Source organism: Mustelus asterias, chromosome 25 (assembly GCF_964213995.1).
Source record: "Mustelus asterias chromosome 25, sMusAst1.hap1.1, whole genome shotgun sequence".
Lineage (NCBI taxonomy): Eukaryota > Metazoa > Chordata > Chondrichthyes > Carcharhiniformes > Triakidae > Mustelus > Mustelus asterias.
In genome coordinates this window covers 17,889,753-17,910,611 of record NC_135825.1, presented here as the reverse complement: position 1 = coordinate 17,910,611, position 20,859 = coordinate 17,889,753, and the positions used below count along the sequence as shown (strand labels likewise).

General features: G+C 44.5%; 1 protein-coding gene across 1 annotated transcript in view; it reads right to left on the bottom strand.

Moving 5' to 3' along the window:
• LOC144511722 (acidic mammalian chitinase-like) overlaps positions 1-20,653 on the bottom strand; it is a 31,742-nt gene extending 11,089 nt beyond the window's left edge. The window contains exons 1-4 of the mRNA XM_078241946.1: positions 20,591-20,653; positions 20,131-20,255; positions 3,500-3,608; positions 3,189-3,371 (exon numbers count right to left, since the gene is read on the bottom strand). Of these exons, the coding sequence (XP_078098072.1) occupies positions 3,189-3,371; positions 3,500-3,608; positions 20,131-20,255; positions 20,591-20,653 (480 nt within the window). The remainder of the gene's footprint in view (positions 1-3,188; positions 3,372-3,499; positions 3,609-20,130; positions 20,256-20,590) is intronic.
• Between the last annotated feature and the right edge of the window lie 206 nt (positions 20,654-20,859).

Here is a 20,859-nt window from a genome sequence, read left to right as displayed (position 1 = left end):
AACCTCTGGAGCAGCACCTTCTTCTGGTACTGCTCTAAAAGCTCTGACACAACTCTCTAATACAGCAATCACAGAGAGCATTCCAATACGGCTCTCTGCTCCAAGTCACAGATACAGACTGCTATACAGTTAGTCAGTACACAGAACATTGTTTTACAAATTCCAATCTCTTGGTTCATTGTTAAATCTTCACCCAAAAGCTTGTCTATAATTTTCCAGCTAGAATTTCTGTTCTTCTAAAAAGTAAACAATCTTGCTGGTGAGTTCTGCTGATCTCAAGATTTTGAGTTAAATCATTTGATTGGCCTGTGTTTTTACTCAAATGCACGGATGTTAGATTTATTGCCCCTTTTACTAACTCTATTAATTCCCTCTGACAATATATACACACAGAGAGATATAATATTAATTATTATCTGTGCTTTAGGCTTAGATTATGATAACGCAAATAGAATGAGAGGAAGTGCTGAAATGTGACATTTGCTCTTTATTTAATTGTATGCAGATATTTGGGCAAATTCCCTGCTCACCATGATGGTCTGTCATTTCATGTTGAAAAAATAGTACTTATTTTAGTTCATTCATTGGATGTAGGCGTTACTGGCTGGGCCAGCATTCATTTATTGACCATCTGTGATGGAATTTAAGAATTTACTGTGGATCTAGAGTCACATGTAGGCCACACCAGGTAAGGATGTCAGATTTCTTTCCCTAAAGGGCATTAGTGAACCTGATGGGTTTTTACAACAATCGGCAATGGTTTCATGGTCATCAGTAGACTTTCAATTCCTGGTTTGTTTGTTAAATTCAAACTTCACCATGTACCATGGTGGGATTTGAACCCAGCTCTGCAGAACATTACCCAGGGTGTCTGGATTTCTAGTCCAGTAATAATACCAGTAGGCCACTGTCATTGAGGATTTGAAAATATTTTACTGATTTTTCATTATATCAATAACCCTTCAGGTATGTTTGTCTCCATTAGTGACACTTTAAGTCCAGATGCTATGGTTTTCATGTCAACTTCAGCACATAATGAAGTCTGACACTTTTGATTTACTGAGAGATTTCCATGGTGTTATAAGCCTCAGCTAGCGTAGTGGTTTGCACTGCTGCCTCACAGCGCCAGGGACCCGGGTTCGATTCCAGCTTCAGGTGACTGTCTGTGCGGAGTATGCAGCTTTTCCCTGTGTCTGCGTGGGTTTCTTCTGGATGCTCCGGTTTCCTCCCACCATCCAAATATGTGCATGTTAGGTGGATTGACCATGTTAAATTGCCCCTTAATATCAGGGAGATTAGTAGGGTAAATATGTGGGGTTACGGGAATGGAGCCTGAGTGGGATTGTTTTCAGTGCAGGCTTGATGGGCTGAATGGCCTCCTTGTGTGCTGTCGGGATTCTATGATTCTTTAATGAAATGTTAATTAAATTATTTTCTGCCTATTCAGCAAGTTACTGCCATGTTTTTATTGACCCTAAATTTCTATGAACAACATCATTAGAACTAATTACCTGGATGTCCATATTATTGATTCTTTTGGGGGATTTTGCTCTGTGCTGAATAGCTGTTTACTGTACTTAAAACACTTTGTGATGTCTCTGAGAACTGTTACAAGATGCGACATAAACCTGGAATTTGCTTGAAGGATTTTCTGATTTTCAACCATAGTATTACTGGAAAACTTACATAATTCCTGTGGGAAATGGTCAATTGTGTCATTTCAGTGAAGTTTCTATTGAATAGTGGGAGGTCAGCGGACTGATCTTTCAAAGGCTGATTGACGTAATCATGATCTAATCAATCAGGATCGACTGCAAACAATGTGGTTGATATATTGGGTGGGATTTTACGGCCTCGCTCATCCTGAAACCGTTAAATCCTGCCCGAGGTCAATGGACTTTCCCATTCTCTGCCCTTTGCATGCTCCGATTCCCAAGGCGGGCAGGCCAGTAAAATTCCGGACTTTGAGTTTAATCAGAGTCTATGTGTTATGGGATAAGGTGGGAAAGTGGAGTTGAGAATTGTCACAATGGACTTGATGGGCTGAATAGCCATATTCTGCTCCTACGTCTTGTGGTCTAATATGACACACCAGTTATGCAGCAAAAAGATGGGTCATCCTGTAAAGATTTCCTTTATTTTTAAAGCCTTATTAGAATCCTTTCCCAAATGTTGAGGTTTAAATTTCTGAAGTCAGCCAGTTGCTCTAATTCCTTAAAAAAGCTATTGAACCATGGGGATATTCAGTCACATGACTCCTCTCCTATTTCCGTTAACTAATTAGTTTACTTATTTCAGCAAGAAATTTAATTAAACAAGCTTTAATGTGAAAGAGAGTGCAGAATGCACTGTTATAGTCATAGCTAGGGTGTAGAGAAAGATCAACTTAATGCAAGGTAAGTCCATTCAAAAGTCTGACAGCAGCAAGGAAGAAGCTGTTCTTGAGTCAGTTGGTACATGACCACAGACTTTTGTAGCTTTTTCCCGAAGGAAGAAGGTGGAAGAGAGAATGTCCGGGGTGTGTGGGGTCCGTAATTATGCTGGCTGGTTTGCCAAGGCAGCGGGCAGTGTAGACAGAGTCAACGGATGGGAGGCTGGTTTGCATGATAGATTGGGCTATATTCACGACCTTTGGTAGTTCCTTGCGGTCTTGGGCAGAGCAGGAGCCATACCAAGCTGTGATACAACCAGAAAGAATGCTTTCTATGGTGCATCTGTAAAAATTCTTGAGAGTTGTAGCTAACATGCCACATTTTTACCTGATGTTTATTTGTTGTAAAAATCTACCAGTTGTTCTCCCACGAGTGCAGCTGCTTGTCTGACCCTGGGCCCTGTGCAGGGCTGAAAGAAGCTGCCATCACCTCAAAATTATCACCCGACTGACTGGTTTCTGGAGAAACAAAACTTCTGCAGTTTCCAGGAAAATTTAACTCGCAACACTAACCCAATCCTTTACCTGTCCCAACCTCATTATACACATATAAATATAAAATAGATACTATAGATTTAATATCTAATACAAATATAGATGTATAAACAGATATTTATATATGCAATGCATCTATCTAATTTGCTATAGAACCAACAAGGTAATTCTACCGCTGTTTTTTCCCTGATCACTTTCCATTTAAGATCAACTTGTGAGAATTTATTATGTGATAATCTAATAACATTTGCAGCATCATTACATCCTTGTAAGCCATGAATCCACGTCTGCTGCTGTATGGACCAGGCTCACCACCTTTAGAAACTGGGGCACCAACACCTGTTTTGTTAGTTTTAAGGGAGTAGGTATTTCCATAGGTCAGAAATGTAACAAGTATTTTCTCTCCTGGCGTACCTTGGTCTCTCCAGTATTTCAAAATATAATCCTGCAAGGTAAAATACCTTGGTGCATTAATTGAGGTTTTACGAACTCAAAATGTTTCCTGGTAATGTTTTGGTAAAATTTTAAATACCAATGAAAAATCATGAAATATGGATTTCAACATTAACTTACGATGTTACGGTACATATTTTGGCCATCGTACAGGGGGCGGTTGTGTCCAGTGACTCGATGTATTCCAGTACTAAAATCTAATGTCATCACAGAGATAAAGTTCAGATACCTGTCAAAAAGCACAAAATGAATCAGTACAATTCAAAATTCTTTCGAATAATGAATTATATTTCATTGTCAGTTTCAAAATGCAAGTGGTTCCAATGGTGGAACATTGATTCCTGATCAATGTTGTTCAGGCCACATTTGATGTTGGAGTTTCTTTATTTCTCAGTGAAGCCACCAGATGGCAGTGTTCACTCCATTGGAGAATCGCATCTCAGATGATGGGAAATGTCAAGCGTCCTCATTCTCCCCTTTCACCCACACCCACCTCCCTCCCACTCTCATCCCCCCAATGCTGCTTAATTCAGGGAAGCACTGGGAATCTTGCCGGCATTTGTAGCTGAAACCAAGTTCCAGGAAATTGGGAAGCTGAGCAGTAAGAATCAAACAGAACCAAAATTAAAGTAACAAATGTTGTTCCGTGTTGCTGACAAAATGTGTTATTTGTGTGGGACTTCATTCAGGGATGATTCTCTAATGCTGCTCCTTGCCAGCTAGCTTGTATAATAGGAAGTATTATTAAAACAGTCTCTGTGCTTGAACCCTCGATAGTTTAATGGTGATCAGGGAGGAGGATTGAAAGGGGAAGAAGGTGATTTAAAATGGCTGCTTGGATCATGAATGGGCGTTATGTCACCATGTTCAAAGTTAACAATGTTGAAAACATTTAAGATTCTTAGAATCATAGAATCCCTGCAGTGCAGAGGGAGGCCATTCAGCCCATCCTGTCTGCAACAGAGCATTTAGCCTGCACATTTTGGGGCACTTAAGGAGCAATTAAGCATGGCCAATGCGTCTAACCTGCACATCTTTGACTGTGGGAGGAAATCAGAGCACCAGGAGGAAACATATGCGGACACGTGGAGAACATGCAAACTCCACATGGACAGTCACCCGAGGCCAGAATTGAACCTGTGAGGCAACAGTGCTAACTACTATGTCACCCCATCCTTCACAATTCTTTCACTTGAGTTTTGTACCCTCTAATTTTGTAGCCATTACTTTGCTGCTTGTGAAAGATACAGAAAGGAGAAGGTGAACTGATGGTGACATGGTGATTTCTACTACACTTATTGCAGATATTTGAATCAAAATTTTAAATAGTGACTATAGACTGAGTGATGAGCTGATGACCTGACTCCTTAAGTGGTCATGTGACGGAAGGACAAAAAGTGTAACGGATTGCCCAAGTGAATGCTACAGGAACTAGACCCATATGCAGCACCAGACCCCAATAGTAAGGTGGACATCATGGCTTATGGTGGACAAAAAATCTGCACAGATGGAGTGGCCACTCTCCACTGCATCAATGGCAAATTCAAGTATCTTATGGTTGACAAGAATGTAAGGCCATTACTAGGTCTCTGGGACAGCATCACACAGGTCTCATCCACCATAGTCCAGGGGTACATACTCTGCAACACCAGGCCCCAGAAATTATAAACTACAAAGAACTCTTCAACTGTGACATCATTGGTGTGAAGTTAGTGTACCTTTAAGAATTTTTAAAAACCATGTTCTCTGCAGTTGTAAGCAGACCTTTGTTTTCTCATTGTTGCCAGAACATCGACTGGAAGTCCTTTTATTGTTCCTTCAATAGCTTAAATGAGGTTTTTGTTCATGGGATCTTTTATGACCTTGCATTATGAGGGGAACAATTGATTGACAAGTCAAAGTCAGGTGGTTCCTCCACATAAAAAAATCTAAGGATTAATTTTTCAGTTTTAGTTTAGAAGAAGGTGGATATCAGATCAAAAGCAGTGTTTCTCTCTCTCGTATTACAGAGTCTGTTGTTAGCTGGAAGTAAGGTTCCTGGCCATCCTGGAGTAAATCTGCTACTGCTCATGGTTGGCTTGCCTAAGGCCTCTCTCTCCCTGGTGTTCAGGGAAGCTGTTCTGACTTCAAACTGCTCTGGGTGTATCCAGATGGCTGCTAGAATTTATAAGGCCGAGAAGTCAGGATTTCAATTCCCCAACCAAAGGACTGAAGCTGTTCTGACTCCAAGCGTGTCTGTGTGTGCCTCAAGAGAATTGCAGCATTCAACCAAAGGACTAAATTCCAGTATCACGTGAGCCTCAGTCTTTGCTTTGTTAAATCTGTGGCAAAGATTTATTTATGGGCTTTGTTTCATTGGAATGATGTTTTGCTGTTAAGGTTTATCCTAGATCATGATTTAGTTTCCTTGTTTGTAATTCGAAAAAGGTATTTCCATTTTTCTTTCCATGCATGTTAACTGTATTCTTAAATAAACCTTGTTTGATAAAAGCTCCCCTGTGTGTCATTTAAATCATGCCTGAAGTGAAATATCTCTTGTTTACCCTAGCCAAATTCAAAGTGCATAACTCATGATCCAGGCAAACTTCATAAAACACTATGGAGTTTCTGAATTATAACATTGGTCAGTTATCAGTAACACATCACTTTAGACAAGATGATTTGGTATCAGCAAAAGTTTGTGCTCCAAGAAGAGTACTGTTAGGAAATCAAAGGTAATTTTAAGTGATTTATTCTTTGGAGATTCTGAGCTGAATTATAATAAATGAGGGCACTTTTGCAGGATTAAAATTTATATTCCTTGATTTATTTAGGATAATTGAACTCAAAGACAGTGAGTGGTGAGCATATTTGTGTTGTATTCAGGTTTAAATAGGGAGTGCCTTGTGGAATAACGGTTCTTTCAGAAGCAAAGAAGTTCCTGGGTGTGGAAGAAGTCATGCAAGGTGGTTTACAAAAGGTGACCAAAACAAAGCTTTTGGAATTACCTGACAGTTGAAGGAAGGGGGTGATAATTGCGGTGATAGCTCAGCATTTAAAATTGTCAGAATCACAGTCAGAATCATTGGAAATGACTAGTATTCAATTACAAATGAAACAGCTTGAACAAGAAAAAGAATTAAAGCAGTTTGAATTCAAAATAAAGGAAAGAGAGAATAGCGAAAGCCAGAGAAAGGGACGGAAATGCAGCAGAGAAAGCAAAAGAAAGGGAGGTGATTGCCGCAGAAAAAAACAGAGAAAGGGAGGAACAAAAAGAAAAAGAAATAAGACTGCTTGAATTGTAGATCAAGGAAAAAGAGAAAGAAAGGATAGTCCTAGCAGAGCAAAAAGAAAGGGAAGGATAGCGCTACCAGAAGAAAAAGAAAAAGAGAGAATTTGAACTTTGGAAACTGACAATAAAAAAGTCAGATTAAATTGACAGAGGTAAAGGGAAAAGTACAGTTTGAATATAGTGATGAGGAAGATAAAAAGGAGCAAGAGCTTTATAGTCAAACGCTTGGTGGGGATCTATTTAAAAATGTCCAAGCATTGCCAAGGTTTGATGTAGAAGCCTTTTTCATTTCATCTGAGAAAGTGGCTAAACAAATGAAATGGCCACAGACCATGTGGGCATTATTGATTCAAATAAAATTGGTAGGTAGAGCTATTGAGGTGTTTGCATCACTATCAGAGGAGCTATCTAGGAAGTATCATGAAGTGAAAAAATCCACCTTAGGTGCAAATGAAATAGTGACAAAAGCCTACAGACAACGGTTTAGAAATTTAAGGAAAGAATCTAGCTAAACATACATAGAATTTGACAGGATAAAACAGAATAATTTTGATCGATGGATAAGGGCTTTGAAAATGGACCAGACTTTCTCTCTCTTAGAGAAATGATTAGCTTGGAGGAGTCTAAAAATTCACTTTCTGATGCAGCGAGAACTTATGTGGAAGGGCAGAGGGTTAAAACTGCAAGTTTAGCAGCAGAAATGGCAGATAGTTATGAAATAGTCCGTAAATCAAATTTGGTTTCCAACATCAGTTTCAGCCTATCAGGGATAGAAATTGGGGAAAAGAGAATTCCTCAGGTGGTAAAGGTAAAGGAGATCTTGTGGGAAATAATAAAGACAGTGTACCTCAGGTGAAAAAGGACATACAGGAGGGTGGAAGAGAAATTACATTGCCAAGTATGTGGGAATACACTGGGAAGTACTAAAATAATTGGGAGTGGGATATTTGTAGAAAGTTGTGTTCCAATTGAACAATATCCTTGCAAACATGACCTTTTCAATTTGGCACATGTTCCAATGGAAAAGCTGATGTTTGCTCGGTCTGAGATGCAGCAGCCGAAAGTCTCGATCAATCACACAAAACTGGTGGAGGCGGGGAAGGAGAATCAGTTGCTGGACAATAACATGAATAAAGAATCCATTCAGTCTGCACAAACGTGAAAAGCCAGTGAAATCGTACTCTACACAGCTGGTATTCGAGTGATTTACAGTGGTTTTCATAGCAGCGTAACTTCAACAGTCCTCTCTAGAACCATGGTGAAAATGCATTCTGACACTAAGATAGACAATCTCCTGGTAAAAAAAATCTTGAAGGTACACTCACATCTCACCTCCCCCTTAAGAAACAAAACGAACCATCAACATTCAAAGACCAGTGAGTGTGCAGATCAAAGGCAAAAAAAGGAGTCGAATTGCTTGGCAGAGGAGGAGTTGAGGCCAATGAACAAAAAAGGAGACAGAGATAAAATGACTTTTCATAATGGCCCTGACTACACACATGTAACGTGTTATCCTGCTAAGGACAGGCTCTCTAAGGACATTACCATAGCTGAGTTTTCATTGTGATGGAAAAAGTGAGCTTGAACATGGAATCAAAGCAGAATTAAGGACTGAAGGAGAATATTGGAGAGGAAACAGCATCTCACAAATGTGATAAAAGAAGGAATGTTTGATGGTGGAAGACAAGAACTGAAATGGACTATGTTACTGTTGTATTTGCATGTTTTGATTTTGTAAAATATATGTATATTCATTGTAGAGTATGAATAGTGTGAAACTAAAAAGGTTTAAAAAATTAAACCGTCTTTGAATGTTGATGGTTTGTTTTGTTTCTTAAGGGGGAGGTGTGATGTGAGTGTACCTTCAAGATTTTTTTTGAATCATGACCCCTGCAGTTTTAAAGTTTTCTTTTCTCATTGTTGCTGGGCCATCTACTAGAAGTCTTTTTATTGCTACTTCAATGGCTTGAAAGGGGGTTTGCTAATTTTTACTCTGGGATCTTTTATGGCCTTGCATTGTAAGGGGGAAGAATGATTAACAAGTCAATGTCAGGTGGTTCCTCCACAGGAAAAAAACTAAGAATTCATTTTCAGTTTTAGTATAGAAGAGGGTGGACATCAGATCCAAAGCAGTGTTTCTCTCTCTCTAGTACTATAGAGTCTGTTGTTAGCTGGAAGTAAGGTTTCTGGCCTTCCTGGAGTGGACATTCTGCTGCTACGGGTGGTTGGCCTGCCTAGAGTCTCTCTTTCCCTGGTGTTCAGGGAAGCCGTTCTGACTTCAAACTGTTCTGGGTGTGTCCAGAGGGCTGCTAGAAGTTACAAGACTGAGAAATTAGGGTTTCAATTCTCCAACCAAAGGACTGAAACTCTTCTGGTTCCAAGCTTGCCTGTGTGCGCCTCAAGAGAATTGCAGCACCAAAGGACTAAATTCCAGTATCTTGTGAGCACTAGTCTTTGCTGTGTTAAACCTGTGGCAAAGGTTTTGTTTATGGGAACTCTGTCATGGGAATTAGCTGTTAAGGTTGATACTATATCATATTTGTTTTATCTTGTTTGTAATTGGTATTGCTAATTAACTTTCCATGCATGTTAACTTTATTCTTAAATAAATTTTGTTTGATAAAAGCTCCCTAGTGGGTCATTTAAAACATATCTGAAGTGAAATATCTCTTGCTCACCCTAGCCAAATACAAAGTGCAAATCTGATGATCCAGGTGAACGTCATTAAACACTTTGGAGTTTCTGACCTGAATTATAACATTGGTCAGTTCTCAATAACGTACCACATCAGACTAGATGATTTGGTACCAGCAAAAGTTTGTGTTCCGAGGAGAGTACTGATAGGAAGCTAAAGGTAATTTTAAGGGATTTATATTTGTATAGGTAAAGATTAGAAATAAGGTATAGTGGTAGATGGGGTTATTTTAATGTTTATTTGCCTGGAAGGGACCAATAGTTAGATTCATACCGGATAAAGGTGTTTTTATGTGTGGGAGTTAAGTTCTGACTGTGAATCTATTGTGCTTAAAGAGAGCTACGGTGTGAAGAATCAATTGGCCTGCAGAGGTATGCTAGTGCTGCTTAGGAACTGGGGCCTTGGAAGGAAAAAAAATCTTTCCTTCGTTCTTAGTTTCAACTGAAAGCTAGAGCAGTTGGAGACAAAGAGAGAGCAAGAAGACAGCTCTCACAGCTTTGCGAACAGCAGTTATTCTAGAAGGCTAGAGGGAGAACATCTCTCTCAGCTTTGCTATAAGAAAAACATACAATGGAGTAATGGTTATCTAAAGAGCAGACAGTTAAGAAAACTAGAGAAATTAAAAGAAGTTTCCAAATAGCCTGGGTTAAAGGCACGAGAATAGAGAACTGTTCAGTAAGAACATAAGAACATAAGGAGTAGGCCATCTAGCCCCTCGAGCCTGCCCCGCCGTTCAATAAGATCATGGCTGATCTGATAGTGGTTTAGTTCCACTTACCCGCCCGCTCCCCATAACCCTTAATTCCCCTACTGATCAGAAATCTATCTACCTGTGACTTAAACATATTTAACGAGGTAGCCTCCACTGCTTCAATGGGCAGAGAATTCCAGAGATTCACTACCCTCTGAGAGAAGAAGTTCCTCCTCAACTCTGTTCTAAACTGACTCCCCCTTATTTTGAGGCTGTGTCCTCTAGTTCTTGTTTCCTTTCTAAGTGGAAAGAATCTCTCTGCCTCTACCCTGTCTAGCCCCTTCATTATCTTATATGTCTCTATAAGATCTCCCCTCAGCCTTCTAAACTCCAACGAGTACAGGCCCAATCTACTCAATCTCTCCTCATAAGCTAACCCCCTCATCTCCGGTATCAACCTGGTGAACCTTCTCTGTACTCCCTCCAAGGCCAATATATCCTTCCGCAAATAAGGGGACCAAAATTGCACACAGTACTTCAGTTGCGGCCTCACCAGTACCTTCTACAATTGCAGCAAGACCTCCCTGCTTTTATACTCCATCCCCTTTGCGATAAAGGCCAACATTCCATTTGCCTTCTTGATCACCTGCTGCACCTGCAAACTGAGTTTTTGCGATTCATGCACAAGGACCCCCAGGTCCCTCTGCACAGTAGCATGTTGTAATTTTTCACCATTTAAATAATAAGATCAGCTGTAGGCTATTTGGCCCTAAGAGTCTGCAAAACCATCCATTTTGATCATGGGTCATCATCCATCTCAACAGCCTGATCCTGCTTTTCACCCATTTTCTTTGATTCCCTTTGCTCCAAGAGCTATATCTAACTCAGAGACATAAGGCCCAATTTTACGATCAAGTTGCGTCCGTTTTCGGGCACATAAACTTGGTGAAGACAGGCATAAGGTGAGGAGCGCAATCCGCATCTGCCTCGGCGCCGGCTCCCCCTTTACCAAGGTCCAAAAATGGCCACGATCGGGACTGCGCCTAAAAGGTGCACGAAGGCCATTTAAATGTATTTGCATGAATTTAAATTGATTTAATGGGCTGCACGCCCAACTTTACTGGCACTTCCTCCTTTACCGCCATGTTCATCCATCCAGAATCAGTGCGAAACAGACATGCTACAGACATGGGGGGAGGTCCATTGCCACTCTGCCTGAGATCAATGGGCGGTAAGAAGGGTCCGCTGCCACTCTGCCTGAGATCAGTGGAGGGAAAGGGGGGTCTGCTGCCACTCTGCCTGAGATCAGTGGAGGGAAAGGGGGGTCTGCTGCCACTCTGCCTGAGATCAGTGGAGGGAAAGGGGGGTCTGCTGCCACTCTGCCTGTGATCAGTGGAGGGGGGGGAGGATGGTGGGTGGATCACTCTACCTGAGATCGGTGGGGGGAGGAAGGGGGTTCTGCTGCTACCCTTCCTGAGAGCGGTGGGAGGGAAGAGGGTTCCATTGCCACTCTGCCTCAGATCAGTGGAGGGGAAGAGGGGTCCGCTGCCACTCTGCCTGTGATCAGTGGAAGGGGAGGGAGGATGGTGGGTGGATCACTCTGCCTGTGATCGGTGAGGGGGGGAAGGGGGACCGGTCCGGAGCCTTCAACATATCATTGATGAAGACGAACATCTCGCCAAGGCCATCCCCACACCCCCACTTCTTGCCTTCAAACAACCGCACAACCTCAAACAGACCATTGTCCGCAGCAAACTACCCAGCCTTCAGGAGAACAGTGACCACGACACCACACAACCCTGCCACAGCAACCTCTACAAGATGTGCCGGATCATCGACACAGATGCCATCATCTCATGTGAGAACACCATCCACCAGGTACACGGTACATACTCTTGCAACTCGGCCAATGTTGTCTATCTGATACATTGCAGGAAAGGATGTCCCGAGGCATGGTACATTGGGGAAACCATGTAGACGCTACGACAACGGATGAATGAACACCGCTCGACAATCACCAGGCAAGACTGTTCTCTTCCTGTTGGGGAGCACTTCAGCGGTCACGGGCATTCGGCCTCTGATATTCGGGTAAGCGTTCTCCAAGGCGGCCTTCAGGACACACGACAGCGCAGAGTCGCTGAGCAGAAACTGATAGCCAAGTTCCGCACACATGAGGACGGCCTCAACCGGGATATTGGGTTCATGTCACACTATTTGTAATCCCCACAGCTTGCCTGGACCTGCAGAGTTTCACTGGCTGTCCTGTCTGGAGACAATACACATTTCTTTAGCCTGTCTTGATGCTCTCTCCACTCACATTGCTTGTATCTTAAAGACTTGATTAGCATAAGTATTCGCATTCCAACCATTATTCATGTAAATTGAGTTTGTGTCTTTATATGCCCTGTTTGTGAACAGAATTCCCACTCACCTGAAGAAGGGGCTTGGGGCTCCGAAAGCTTGTGTGGCTTTTGCTACCAAATAAACCTGTTGGACTTTAACCTGGTGTTGTTAAACTTTTTACTCTTCCTATGATCAGTGGAGGGAAACGGGGATCTGCTGCCACTCTGCCTGAGATCAGTGGAGGGGAAGGGGAACCCGTTGCCACTCTTCCTATGATCAGTTGAGAGAAAGGGGGATCTGCTGCCACTCTGGCTGTGATCAGTCGGGTGGAGGGGACGATGGTGGGTGGATGTCTCTGCCTGAAATCGGTGGGAGGGAAGGGGATTTCGCTGCCACTCTGCCTGAGTTCAGTGCGGGGGGCGGGCGTGGGGGGGGCGGGGGGGGGGGAGGTGTGGGAAGTTGCTGCTGGGTGGATCACTCTGCCTGAGATCGGTGGGGGGAAGGGGGGCGGGCTGCGATCGTTTTGGGTGGCAGGGGTGGGAAGATAAGGGCGTCAGGAATGTTGTGGGGGTGGGGCAATGTCTGTGGGGGCCAGGGGGCGGTATTATCTGGCCCGGGAGGGATGTGGCAGGAGAGCAGCATTCTATCATTTCTTTCTGTGAATGTGCAGTTGGAGGCGCCGATTGGAGCTTCAGTGTTTCGGGTGCGTTAAGATCTGCCCACAGGCTTCTGCAGCGCGCTTCGGAATCGCTCATATTTTTGCAGGCAGAGTGCGTATGAGGGCGCCTGAGAATGGGTCTAAAGGTTGGATCTGAAATGCTTCCAGTTTGAAGTCCGCCCAGCACTTCAAATCAAAATGGTAAAATTGGGCCCATAGAGTGATAGACGTTTACAGCATTGAAACAGGCCCTTCGGACCAACTTGCCCATTCCACCCAGTTTATACAATTGCCGTCCAGTTTTTACCATTCTTGAAAACATGCAGGGCGTGATTGTCCTGGCCCTTTGCGTGGGGGTGTGTGGGAAAATAGGATCCGTGACTGGCTGGATGCCCCTGTCCATTTGTTTGGATGTAATCAGCCTCACGCCGGGGAGCAGCATGCCTGCTGGAGGTACCAGCGGGGACTAGGCGTGATGGCCTTGCTGGTGGAACCAGAGTTGTTGAGGACATCTGGGAGTTTGGGGGCAGTTGATACCCCTTGGGGAATGCCAACCTGGAACAGTGGTCTGGACAACCCAGCACTGCCCATTGGTGCAATGCCAAATGGGCAGGGCCTCATGGGGTGGAGCCAGACGTGGGTTGTTTGGAGATAAGATGGCAGCTAAATTCTCCATGGGGGCTGGGGCTGTTGGTGAGGCTGGTGCTTGGAGGCCAACCATCTGAGATCAGGGTGGGGGAGGCAATTGGAAGGCCAGCAATCAGGAGGCTGGAAATGGAAAGGGAAGCGCTTGTTAACCGATCTCCCTGTATGCTGGGAAATGCATGCGCACTGGCCCCCTCTGTAGACTGATGCCAGCCACTCGAGTGGGATTAGGCCCCACCCCATCCCTATTGGCGTAAATCCCCTGATGGACTCTATGATGCACAGAGTGTCGTAAATTCATTCCATTCAGCTTGCCCCAAAAAACAGATGGGAAGAGCTCCCATATTCCTGCCTGTTGAGCACTTCTTTTTTTTGAAGAAAATCGTGCCCACAATATTTTGATCTCAACTGCTTTCTGTGACAGTGAACTCCACAAGCTCACTACTCCCTGGGTGAAGAGATTTCTCTTCATCTCAGTCCTAAACAGTCTACCCCATATCCTCAGACTGTGACCACTGGTCATGGACACCTACACCATTAGGAATATCCTTTCTACATCTACCATGTAGTCCTGTCAGAATTTTATAGATTTCTATGAGATTTTCCCCTCATTATTCTGAACTCCAGTGAACATATTCCTAACCGAATCAATCTCTCCTCACACTCCAGTCCTGCCATCCCAGGAACTAGTCTGGTAAGCCTTTGTTGCACTCCCTCTATAATAAGAACATCTTCCTCAGATAAGGAGACCAAAAATGCACATAATATTCCAGATGTGGTCTCATTAAGGTCCTGCAAAATTGCTGCCCTGCTCCTGTGCTCAAATCCTCTCACGATGAAGTCCAACATAGCATTTTTACTGTCTGCTCTACCTGCATGATTGCCTTCAGTGACTGGTGTAGGAGAACATCCAGGTCTCATTGCACATTACCCTCTCCTAATTTATGGCCATTCTTAGAGTAATCTGCCTTCCTGTTTTTGCTGCTAAAGTGGATAACCTCATAAGTATCCAAGTTATACTGCATCGGCCATGCATTTTTACACTCACTCAGCTTGTCCAAACCACACTGCATTCCAAAAATCGGGTTGCAGGACTACAGAATGAACTAGCCTACTACTGGCCTTTGTCTTGCTTCTTTCAAGCAACAAAAGGGCAGGAGGGGAGGAGATGTGATGGGCTATGCACCATCTACAACAACTAAATGCATGTTCCACCCGATATAAATAGTTATGCATTGATAGCCTGTTCAGTCTGTTTATTATGAAATGGTTGTACGCAGTTATTATTTGCGCACACTATTTCATCCCAGGACCACCCGTTGTCCCAACTTAAACAAGGAAGATGCTGGGAGGCAGTGGTGTAGTGGTATTGTAAATGGACTAGTAACTCAGAGACCCAGGTTCAAATTCCACCATGGCAAATGCTAAAATTTGAATTAAATAAAAATTTGGAATGAAAAAGATCAATGATGACCATAGTCAGAAGTCTCACAACATCAGTTTAAAGTCCAACAGGTTTATTTGGTATCATGAGCTTTCGAAGCGCTGCTCCTTCATCAGGTGAGTGGAGAGTTGGGTTCACAAACACGGAATATATAGACAGAGGGCCTGATTTTACCATTTTCATTTTAAGTGCCGAATCTGGGCATAATGCAGATCCGACTTAGAAATCTGCTTTCAGGTGCCCCCATATCCTCTCAGCCATCTCCAGTCCCATTCGTGCTGTGGGTGGGGCTTAGCACGGCCGAAACGATCGGAGCTCTGAACTGCGCATGCGCAGTTTGAAAAAAATTTGAAAAAGGGCGCCCGTGTCAGATCACTCCCGAGCCGCAGAAAGCAGAGAAAGCGGCCCCAGAGCGAACATTGGGAGCGAGGGTGCACACACACATCACTGTCCCCCTTATTCACCCCCCCACTACCCACACACATCACTGTCCCTCTTATCCACACCCCACTACCCACACACATCACTGTCCCCCTTATCCACCCCCCAACTACCCACACACATCACTATCCCCCTTATCCACCTCCCCACTACCCACACACATCACTGTCCCCCTTATCCACCCCCCCCCACTACCCAGACTGATCGCCACCCCTGCCCCCTCCCCTCCCCACCGATCACCCGCAGAGTGGCAGTGGACCCCCTTGCCCCCCCAGCGATCAATCTGCCCCCACCCCCCACCAGAGATCCATCCGTGCCCCCGCAGAGAATGGTCTCGCCTCACTCCCCTTCCCCTCCAGAGGAACATCTGACCTGCCTCCTCCTCCCTTCCCACCAGACAATGATCAGCCCTCCCCCCCACCACCAGACAATGATCAGCCCTCACCCCCCACCACCAGACAACGATCAGCCCTCCCTCCCACCACCAGACAACGATCAGCCCTCCCCCCCACCACCAGACAATGATCAACCCTCCCCCCCCACCATCAGACAATGGTCGGCCCTCTCGCCCCCCCCTCCCCCGCAGAGATACATCTGACCCGCCTCCTCCTCCTCCCCCCCTTCAACCAGACAACGATCTGGCCTCACTCCCCTCCTCCCCTCCCAACCAGAGAATGATCAGGCCCGCCTCCCTCCTCCCCCCACCACTGATCTGAGTCAGACAGCCGTTGGAAACATTGAATGCGCCCTTCAGAAGCTGGAGCTTCTGTTTCAGACTTTTATTTAACAGGTCCATTAAGGCGCGCTTCCGGATTGGCAAACGCGGTGGTAAAGGGGGAAATGCTGATAAAGTTGGGCGGGCAGTTCATTAATTCAATTTAAATGCATGCAAATGCATTTAAATCATCGTTGCGCCCGTTTTGGGCGCGAATCGAATCACCGCCATTCCCGGGTTTCGGTAAAGTGGCAATCTGCACAGATGCGGGTGCGGATCGCGATAATGGCCTCTCACCCGACTTTACCACATTTTCGCGCCCGAGGCAATGGTAAAATAGGGCCCAGAGACTCAATTTCAAGATAATGGTTGGAATGCGAGTCTTAACAGGTAATCAAGTCTTTAAAGGTACAGACAATGTGAGTGGAGAGGAGAATAATCACAGGTTAAAGAGGTGTGAATTGTCTCAAGCCAGGACACTTTGTAGGATTTTGCAAGCCCAGGCCAAATGGTGGGGAGTACACATAGTGTGAAATGAACCCAAGATCCCGGTTGAGGCCGTCCTCATGCATGCAGAACCTGGCTATCAGTTTCTGCTCTGCGACTCTGCGTTGTCACGTGTCTTGAAGGCACCTTGGAGAACGCTTACCCGAAGATCAGAGGCTGAATGCCCGTGACTGCTGAAGTGTTCCCCAACAGGAAAGGAACACTCCTGCCTGGTGATTGTCTCACGGTGTCCGTTAATCCGTTGTCGTAGCTTCTGCATGGTCTCGCCAATGTACCATGCCTCGGGCCATCCTTTCCTGCAGCGTATCAGGTAAACAACGTTGGCCGAGTCGCACCGTGTACCTGGTGCATGGTGTTCTCACATGTGATGGTAGCATCCATGTCGATGATCCAGCATGTCTTGCAGAGATTGCTGTGGCAGGGTTATGTAGTGTCGTGGTCACTGTTCTCCTGAAGACTGGATAGTTTGCTGCGAACAATGGTCTGTTTGAGGTTGCGCGGTTGTTTGAAGGCAAGTAATGGGGGTGTGGGGATGGCCTTGACAAGATGTTCGTCTTCATCGATAACATGTTGAAGGCTCCGGAGAAGATGTTGTAGTTTCTCCGCTCATGGGAAGTACAGGACGATGAAGAGTACTCTGTCGGTTGTGTCCCGTGTTTGGCTTCTGAGGAAGTCGGTGTGGTTTTTTGCTGTGGCATGTCGGAACTGTCGATCGATGAGTCAAATGCCATATCCCATTCTTACGAGGGCGTCTTTCAGCGTCTGTAGGTGTCTGTTGCATTCCTCCTCATCTGAGCAGATCCTGTATATACAGGGGGCATGTCTGTAGGGTTTGGCTTCTTTAACGTGTTTAAGGTGGAAGCTAGAGAAGTGGAGCATCGCGAGGTTATCCATGGGCTTGCGGTACAGTGAAGTGCTGAGGTGACCACCCTTGATGGAGATGCGTGTGTCTAAGAATGCAACCAATTCTGGAGAGAAGTCCCTGGTGAGTCTGATGATGGGATGGAACTTGTTGATGACATCATGTAGTTGTTTCAGTGATTCTTTGCCGTGATTCCAAAGGAAGAAAATGTCATTGATGTCTCTGGTGTATAACGTCAGTTGAAGATCTTGTGCAGTGAAGAGGTCTTGATCGAACTTGTGTAGGAAAATGTTGGCATTTTGAGGTGAGAATTTGGCCCGCATGGCTGTTCCGTGTGTCTGGTTGTCGAAGGTGAAGACGTTGTGGTCCAGGATGAAGCGGATGAATTGTAAAATTGCGTCTGGAGATTGGCGGTTGTTGGTGTTGAGTACTGAGGCTGTTGCAGCAATGCCATCATCATGGGGGATGCTGGTTAGAATGCCAAGATGTCCAGCGTGACAAAGAGTGTTCCTGGTTCAACTGCTCCATGGATGCTGAGTTTCTGTAAGAAGTCCAAAGTGTCGCGACAGAAGTTGGGAGTTCCTTATATGATGGGTTTCAGGATGCCCTCGATGTAGCCAGAAAGGTTCTCACACAGGGTCCCATTCCCTGATACAGTGGTATGGCCAGGTGTATTGGCCTTGTGTATCTTCGGGAGGCAGTAGAGATTTCCAAAGTGGGGAGTATGTGGGATGAGAGCATGTAGGGTGCTCTAGAGGTCTGGATCAAAGGTCTTGATCAGTCTGTTGAGTTGATGGGTATGTTCTTTGGTCAGATCTGTGGGTAACTGCCTGTAATGTTCCTCATTGTTCAGTTGTCCCAACACTTCTTTGCAGTAATCCATTCTGTTCAGTATGACGGTGGCCCCTCCTTTGTCTGCTGGTTTGATGACAATGTTGCGGTTGGTCTTGAGAGTGCCGATGGCATTACATTGTGCTTGGGTGACGTTTGGGGCTGTCTTTTGAGTGCAGCTGATGAACCTGGCATTAACGCATTTCCTGAGACTTGAGCATACATGTCAAGTCTAGGGCAGCGGCCTTTTGGAGGGGTCCAATTCGATTCTTTCCTCTTCGGTTGCTGCTCCGCAGATTTCTCTGTTGGCTGTTTCGGTTCATTGGCTGTCTCATTGGGATGGCTGTTGGCCTCTTGGGGTTTGTGGCAGAATCATTCACCTGATGATTTCCTCTGGGTCTGCCGCGAGACTGATGGGGTCCATTTTAGTGGTGGGGCAGAAACTGAGCCATCAGCTGAGAACTTAGATTTCGTCTGGTTGAAGTGTGTAGTCTGACAAGTTGACAATGGGCTTCCCTGCAGTGGTACTGTTTTCTACTGTGGAACCTGGGGAGGCTTGGTTGCTGCTGGCGGTGATGCCAAGTTTCTCAAATTTTCTGTTCTTGGTGTGCATGTAGGTGACGTAGTTCCATTGTCTCATCTGCTTGGCAGTGTCTCGCAGAAGGTCTACTGTGTGCTGAGTGCAAGTTGAGAATATGGACTCTATCTTGGTTTCTAGGTTGCGGGGTCTGCTGTAGAGCTGGTGTACGAGGTGGTTGAGGAGTGTGAGAGATGTGCAACAGCAAGACTTGCATTCCAACCGTTATCTTGCAATTGAGTCTCTGTCTATATATGCCGTGTTTGTGAACCCAACTCTCCACTCAATTGATGAAGGAGCAGTGCTCCGAAAGCTTGTGATAACAAATAAAACTGTTGGACTTTAACCTGGTGCTGTGAGACTTCTTACTGTGCCCACATCAGTCCAATGACGGCATCTCCACATAATGATGACCATGAAACTATTGTCAATTGCTGCAAAAACTCATCTGGTTCACTAATGTCCTTTAGGGAAGGACATCTGGTATCCTTACCTGGGCTGGCCTACATGGGACTCCAGATCCACAGCAGTGTGGTCGACTCTTAAGTTAGGGATGGGCAACAAATGCTGAAAGAATAAAATATATTGAGTGGGTCATGTAACGGTCATGTGATGGTAGTATGGGAGTTCTCACTGAAGTGAGGGCAGAGTGGAAGTCTATAAGAGCAAATGATTGTTTGTTATAAGTCCTTAGACGCCTGTCATTGAACTTCTGAAGTGACAATTAAGTATTGACTGTATTTTCTGAACAGCACAGAAAAGTGTATTAATAGTTCAGAATAAAATACCTTCCTCTTAGTTGGAAGGTGTTGGGTTTGAGCCTCAAACACTTTGCCAGCACATCACTTCAGTACTGAGGGAGTGTTGCAGTGTCAGGGGCCCTTCATTTAGATAAGTTCTTAAAACAAAGCCTTGTCTGACATTTCAGGTCAATATAAAAAATCCCAAGGAGAGGATATAAAGTTTGGTAGGAGAGTTCTTGACAGGTTTGCTTACGATACTATAAATGATACAGAATAGGAACTTTACCCAATGCTTGTAAATGTCAATCTTTTTCTCAGTTGTACTCACTGTGAAACCTCAGCTTTCTCATGTCCGACACGGTCATAATGTATATAAGCAGCCACCGCATCTGTGAGCAAGAGCCTGGCCTTCCCAGAAGTCTGTGCCTCAGCTTTAAAGGCCTCCATTATTTCCTACAAAGGATGAGTAATTGTTAAAGATGATAAACATCCTTCAGAACATAATCCATGCAGTCAAACTCCAACTGACGGTCTACGTTCATGGGCATTCTGTCTCTCTTATGAAACAATCATTGGATATGCATTGGGCTTATTGTATCTGATATTGTGTACTTCCCTGAGATCTTGCTTAAACTAAATATGTTCGAGTCATTTTCAGTGCTTGTCCAGTAGTCATTTTCATGAAAGCTTGGCCGCTACTGGTATTGGAGATGCATTATTGGCTTCAGATCACCTCTAAATGTTTTTAGTAGATGTTACATTAAAGATGATAGCCTTAGATCTTTTACCTTGGTTAAGAGTGTAAAAGGATATTTGTCCTTTCTTTTACTGCCCCGATATCCGGGATACATCTAGGTCAGGATCCCGCATCAAGTCCATGTTTCCGCAGAAAAGGAACTACAGCATCACTGAAATTTTTCCTCTGCAGCTGCAATGATGACAAATCTAATCATGGGAAGATTGAAATAGAAAAAAGCATCAAATCTATAGATCTCTTATCAGAAATTAGGTCTTTTTTTTCTGGCCTGTACTGATTCTTTAAACACTTAAGAAGATT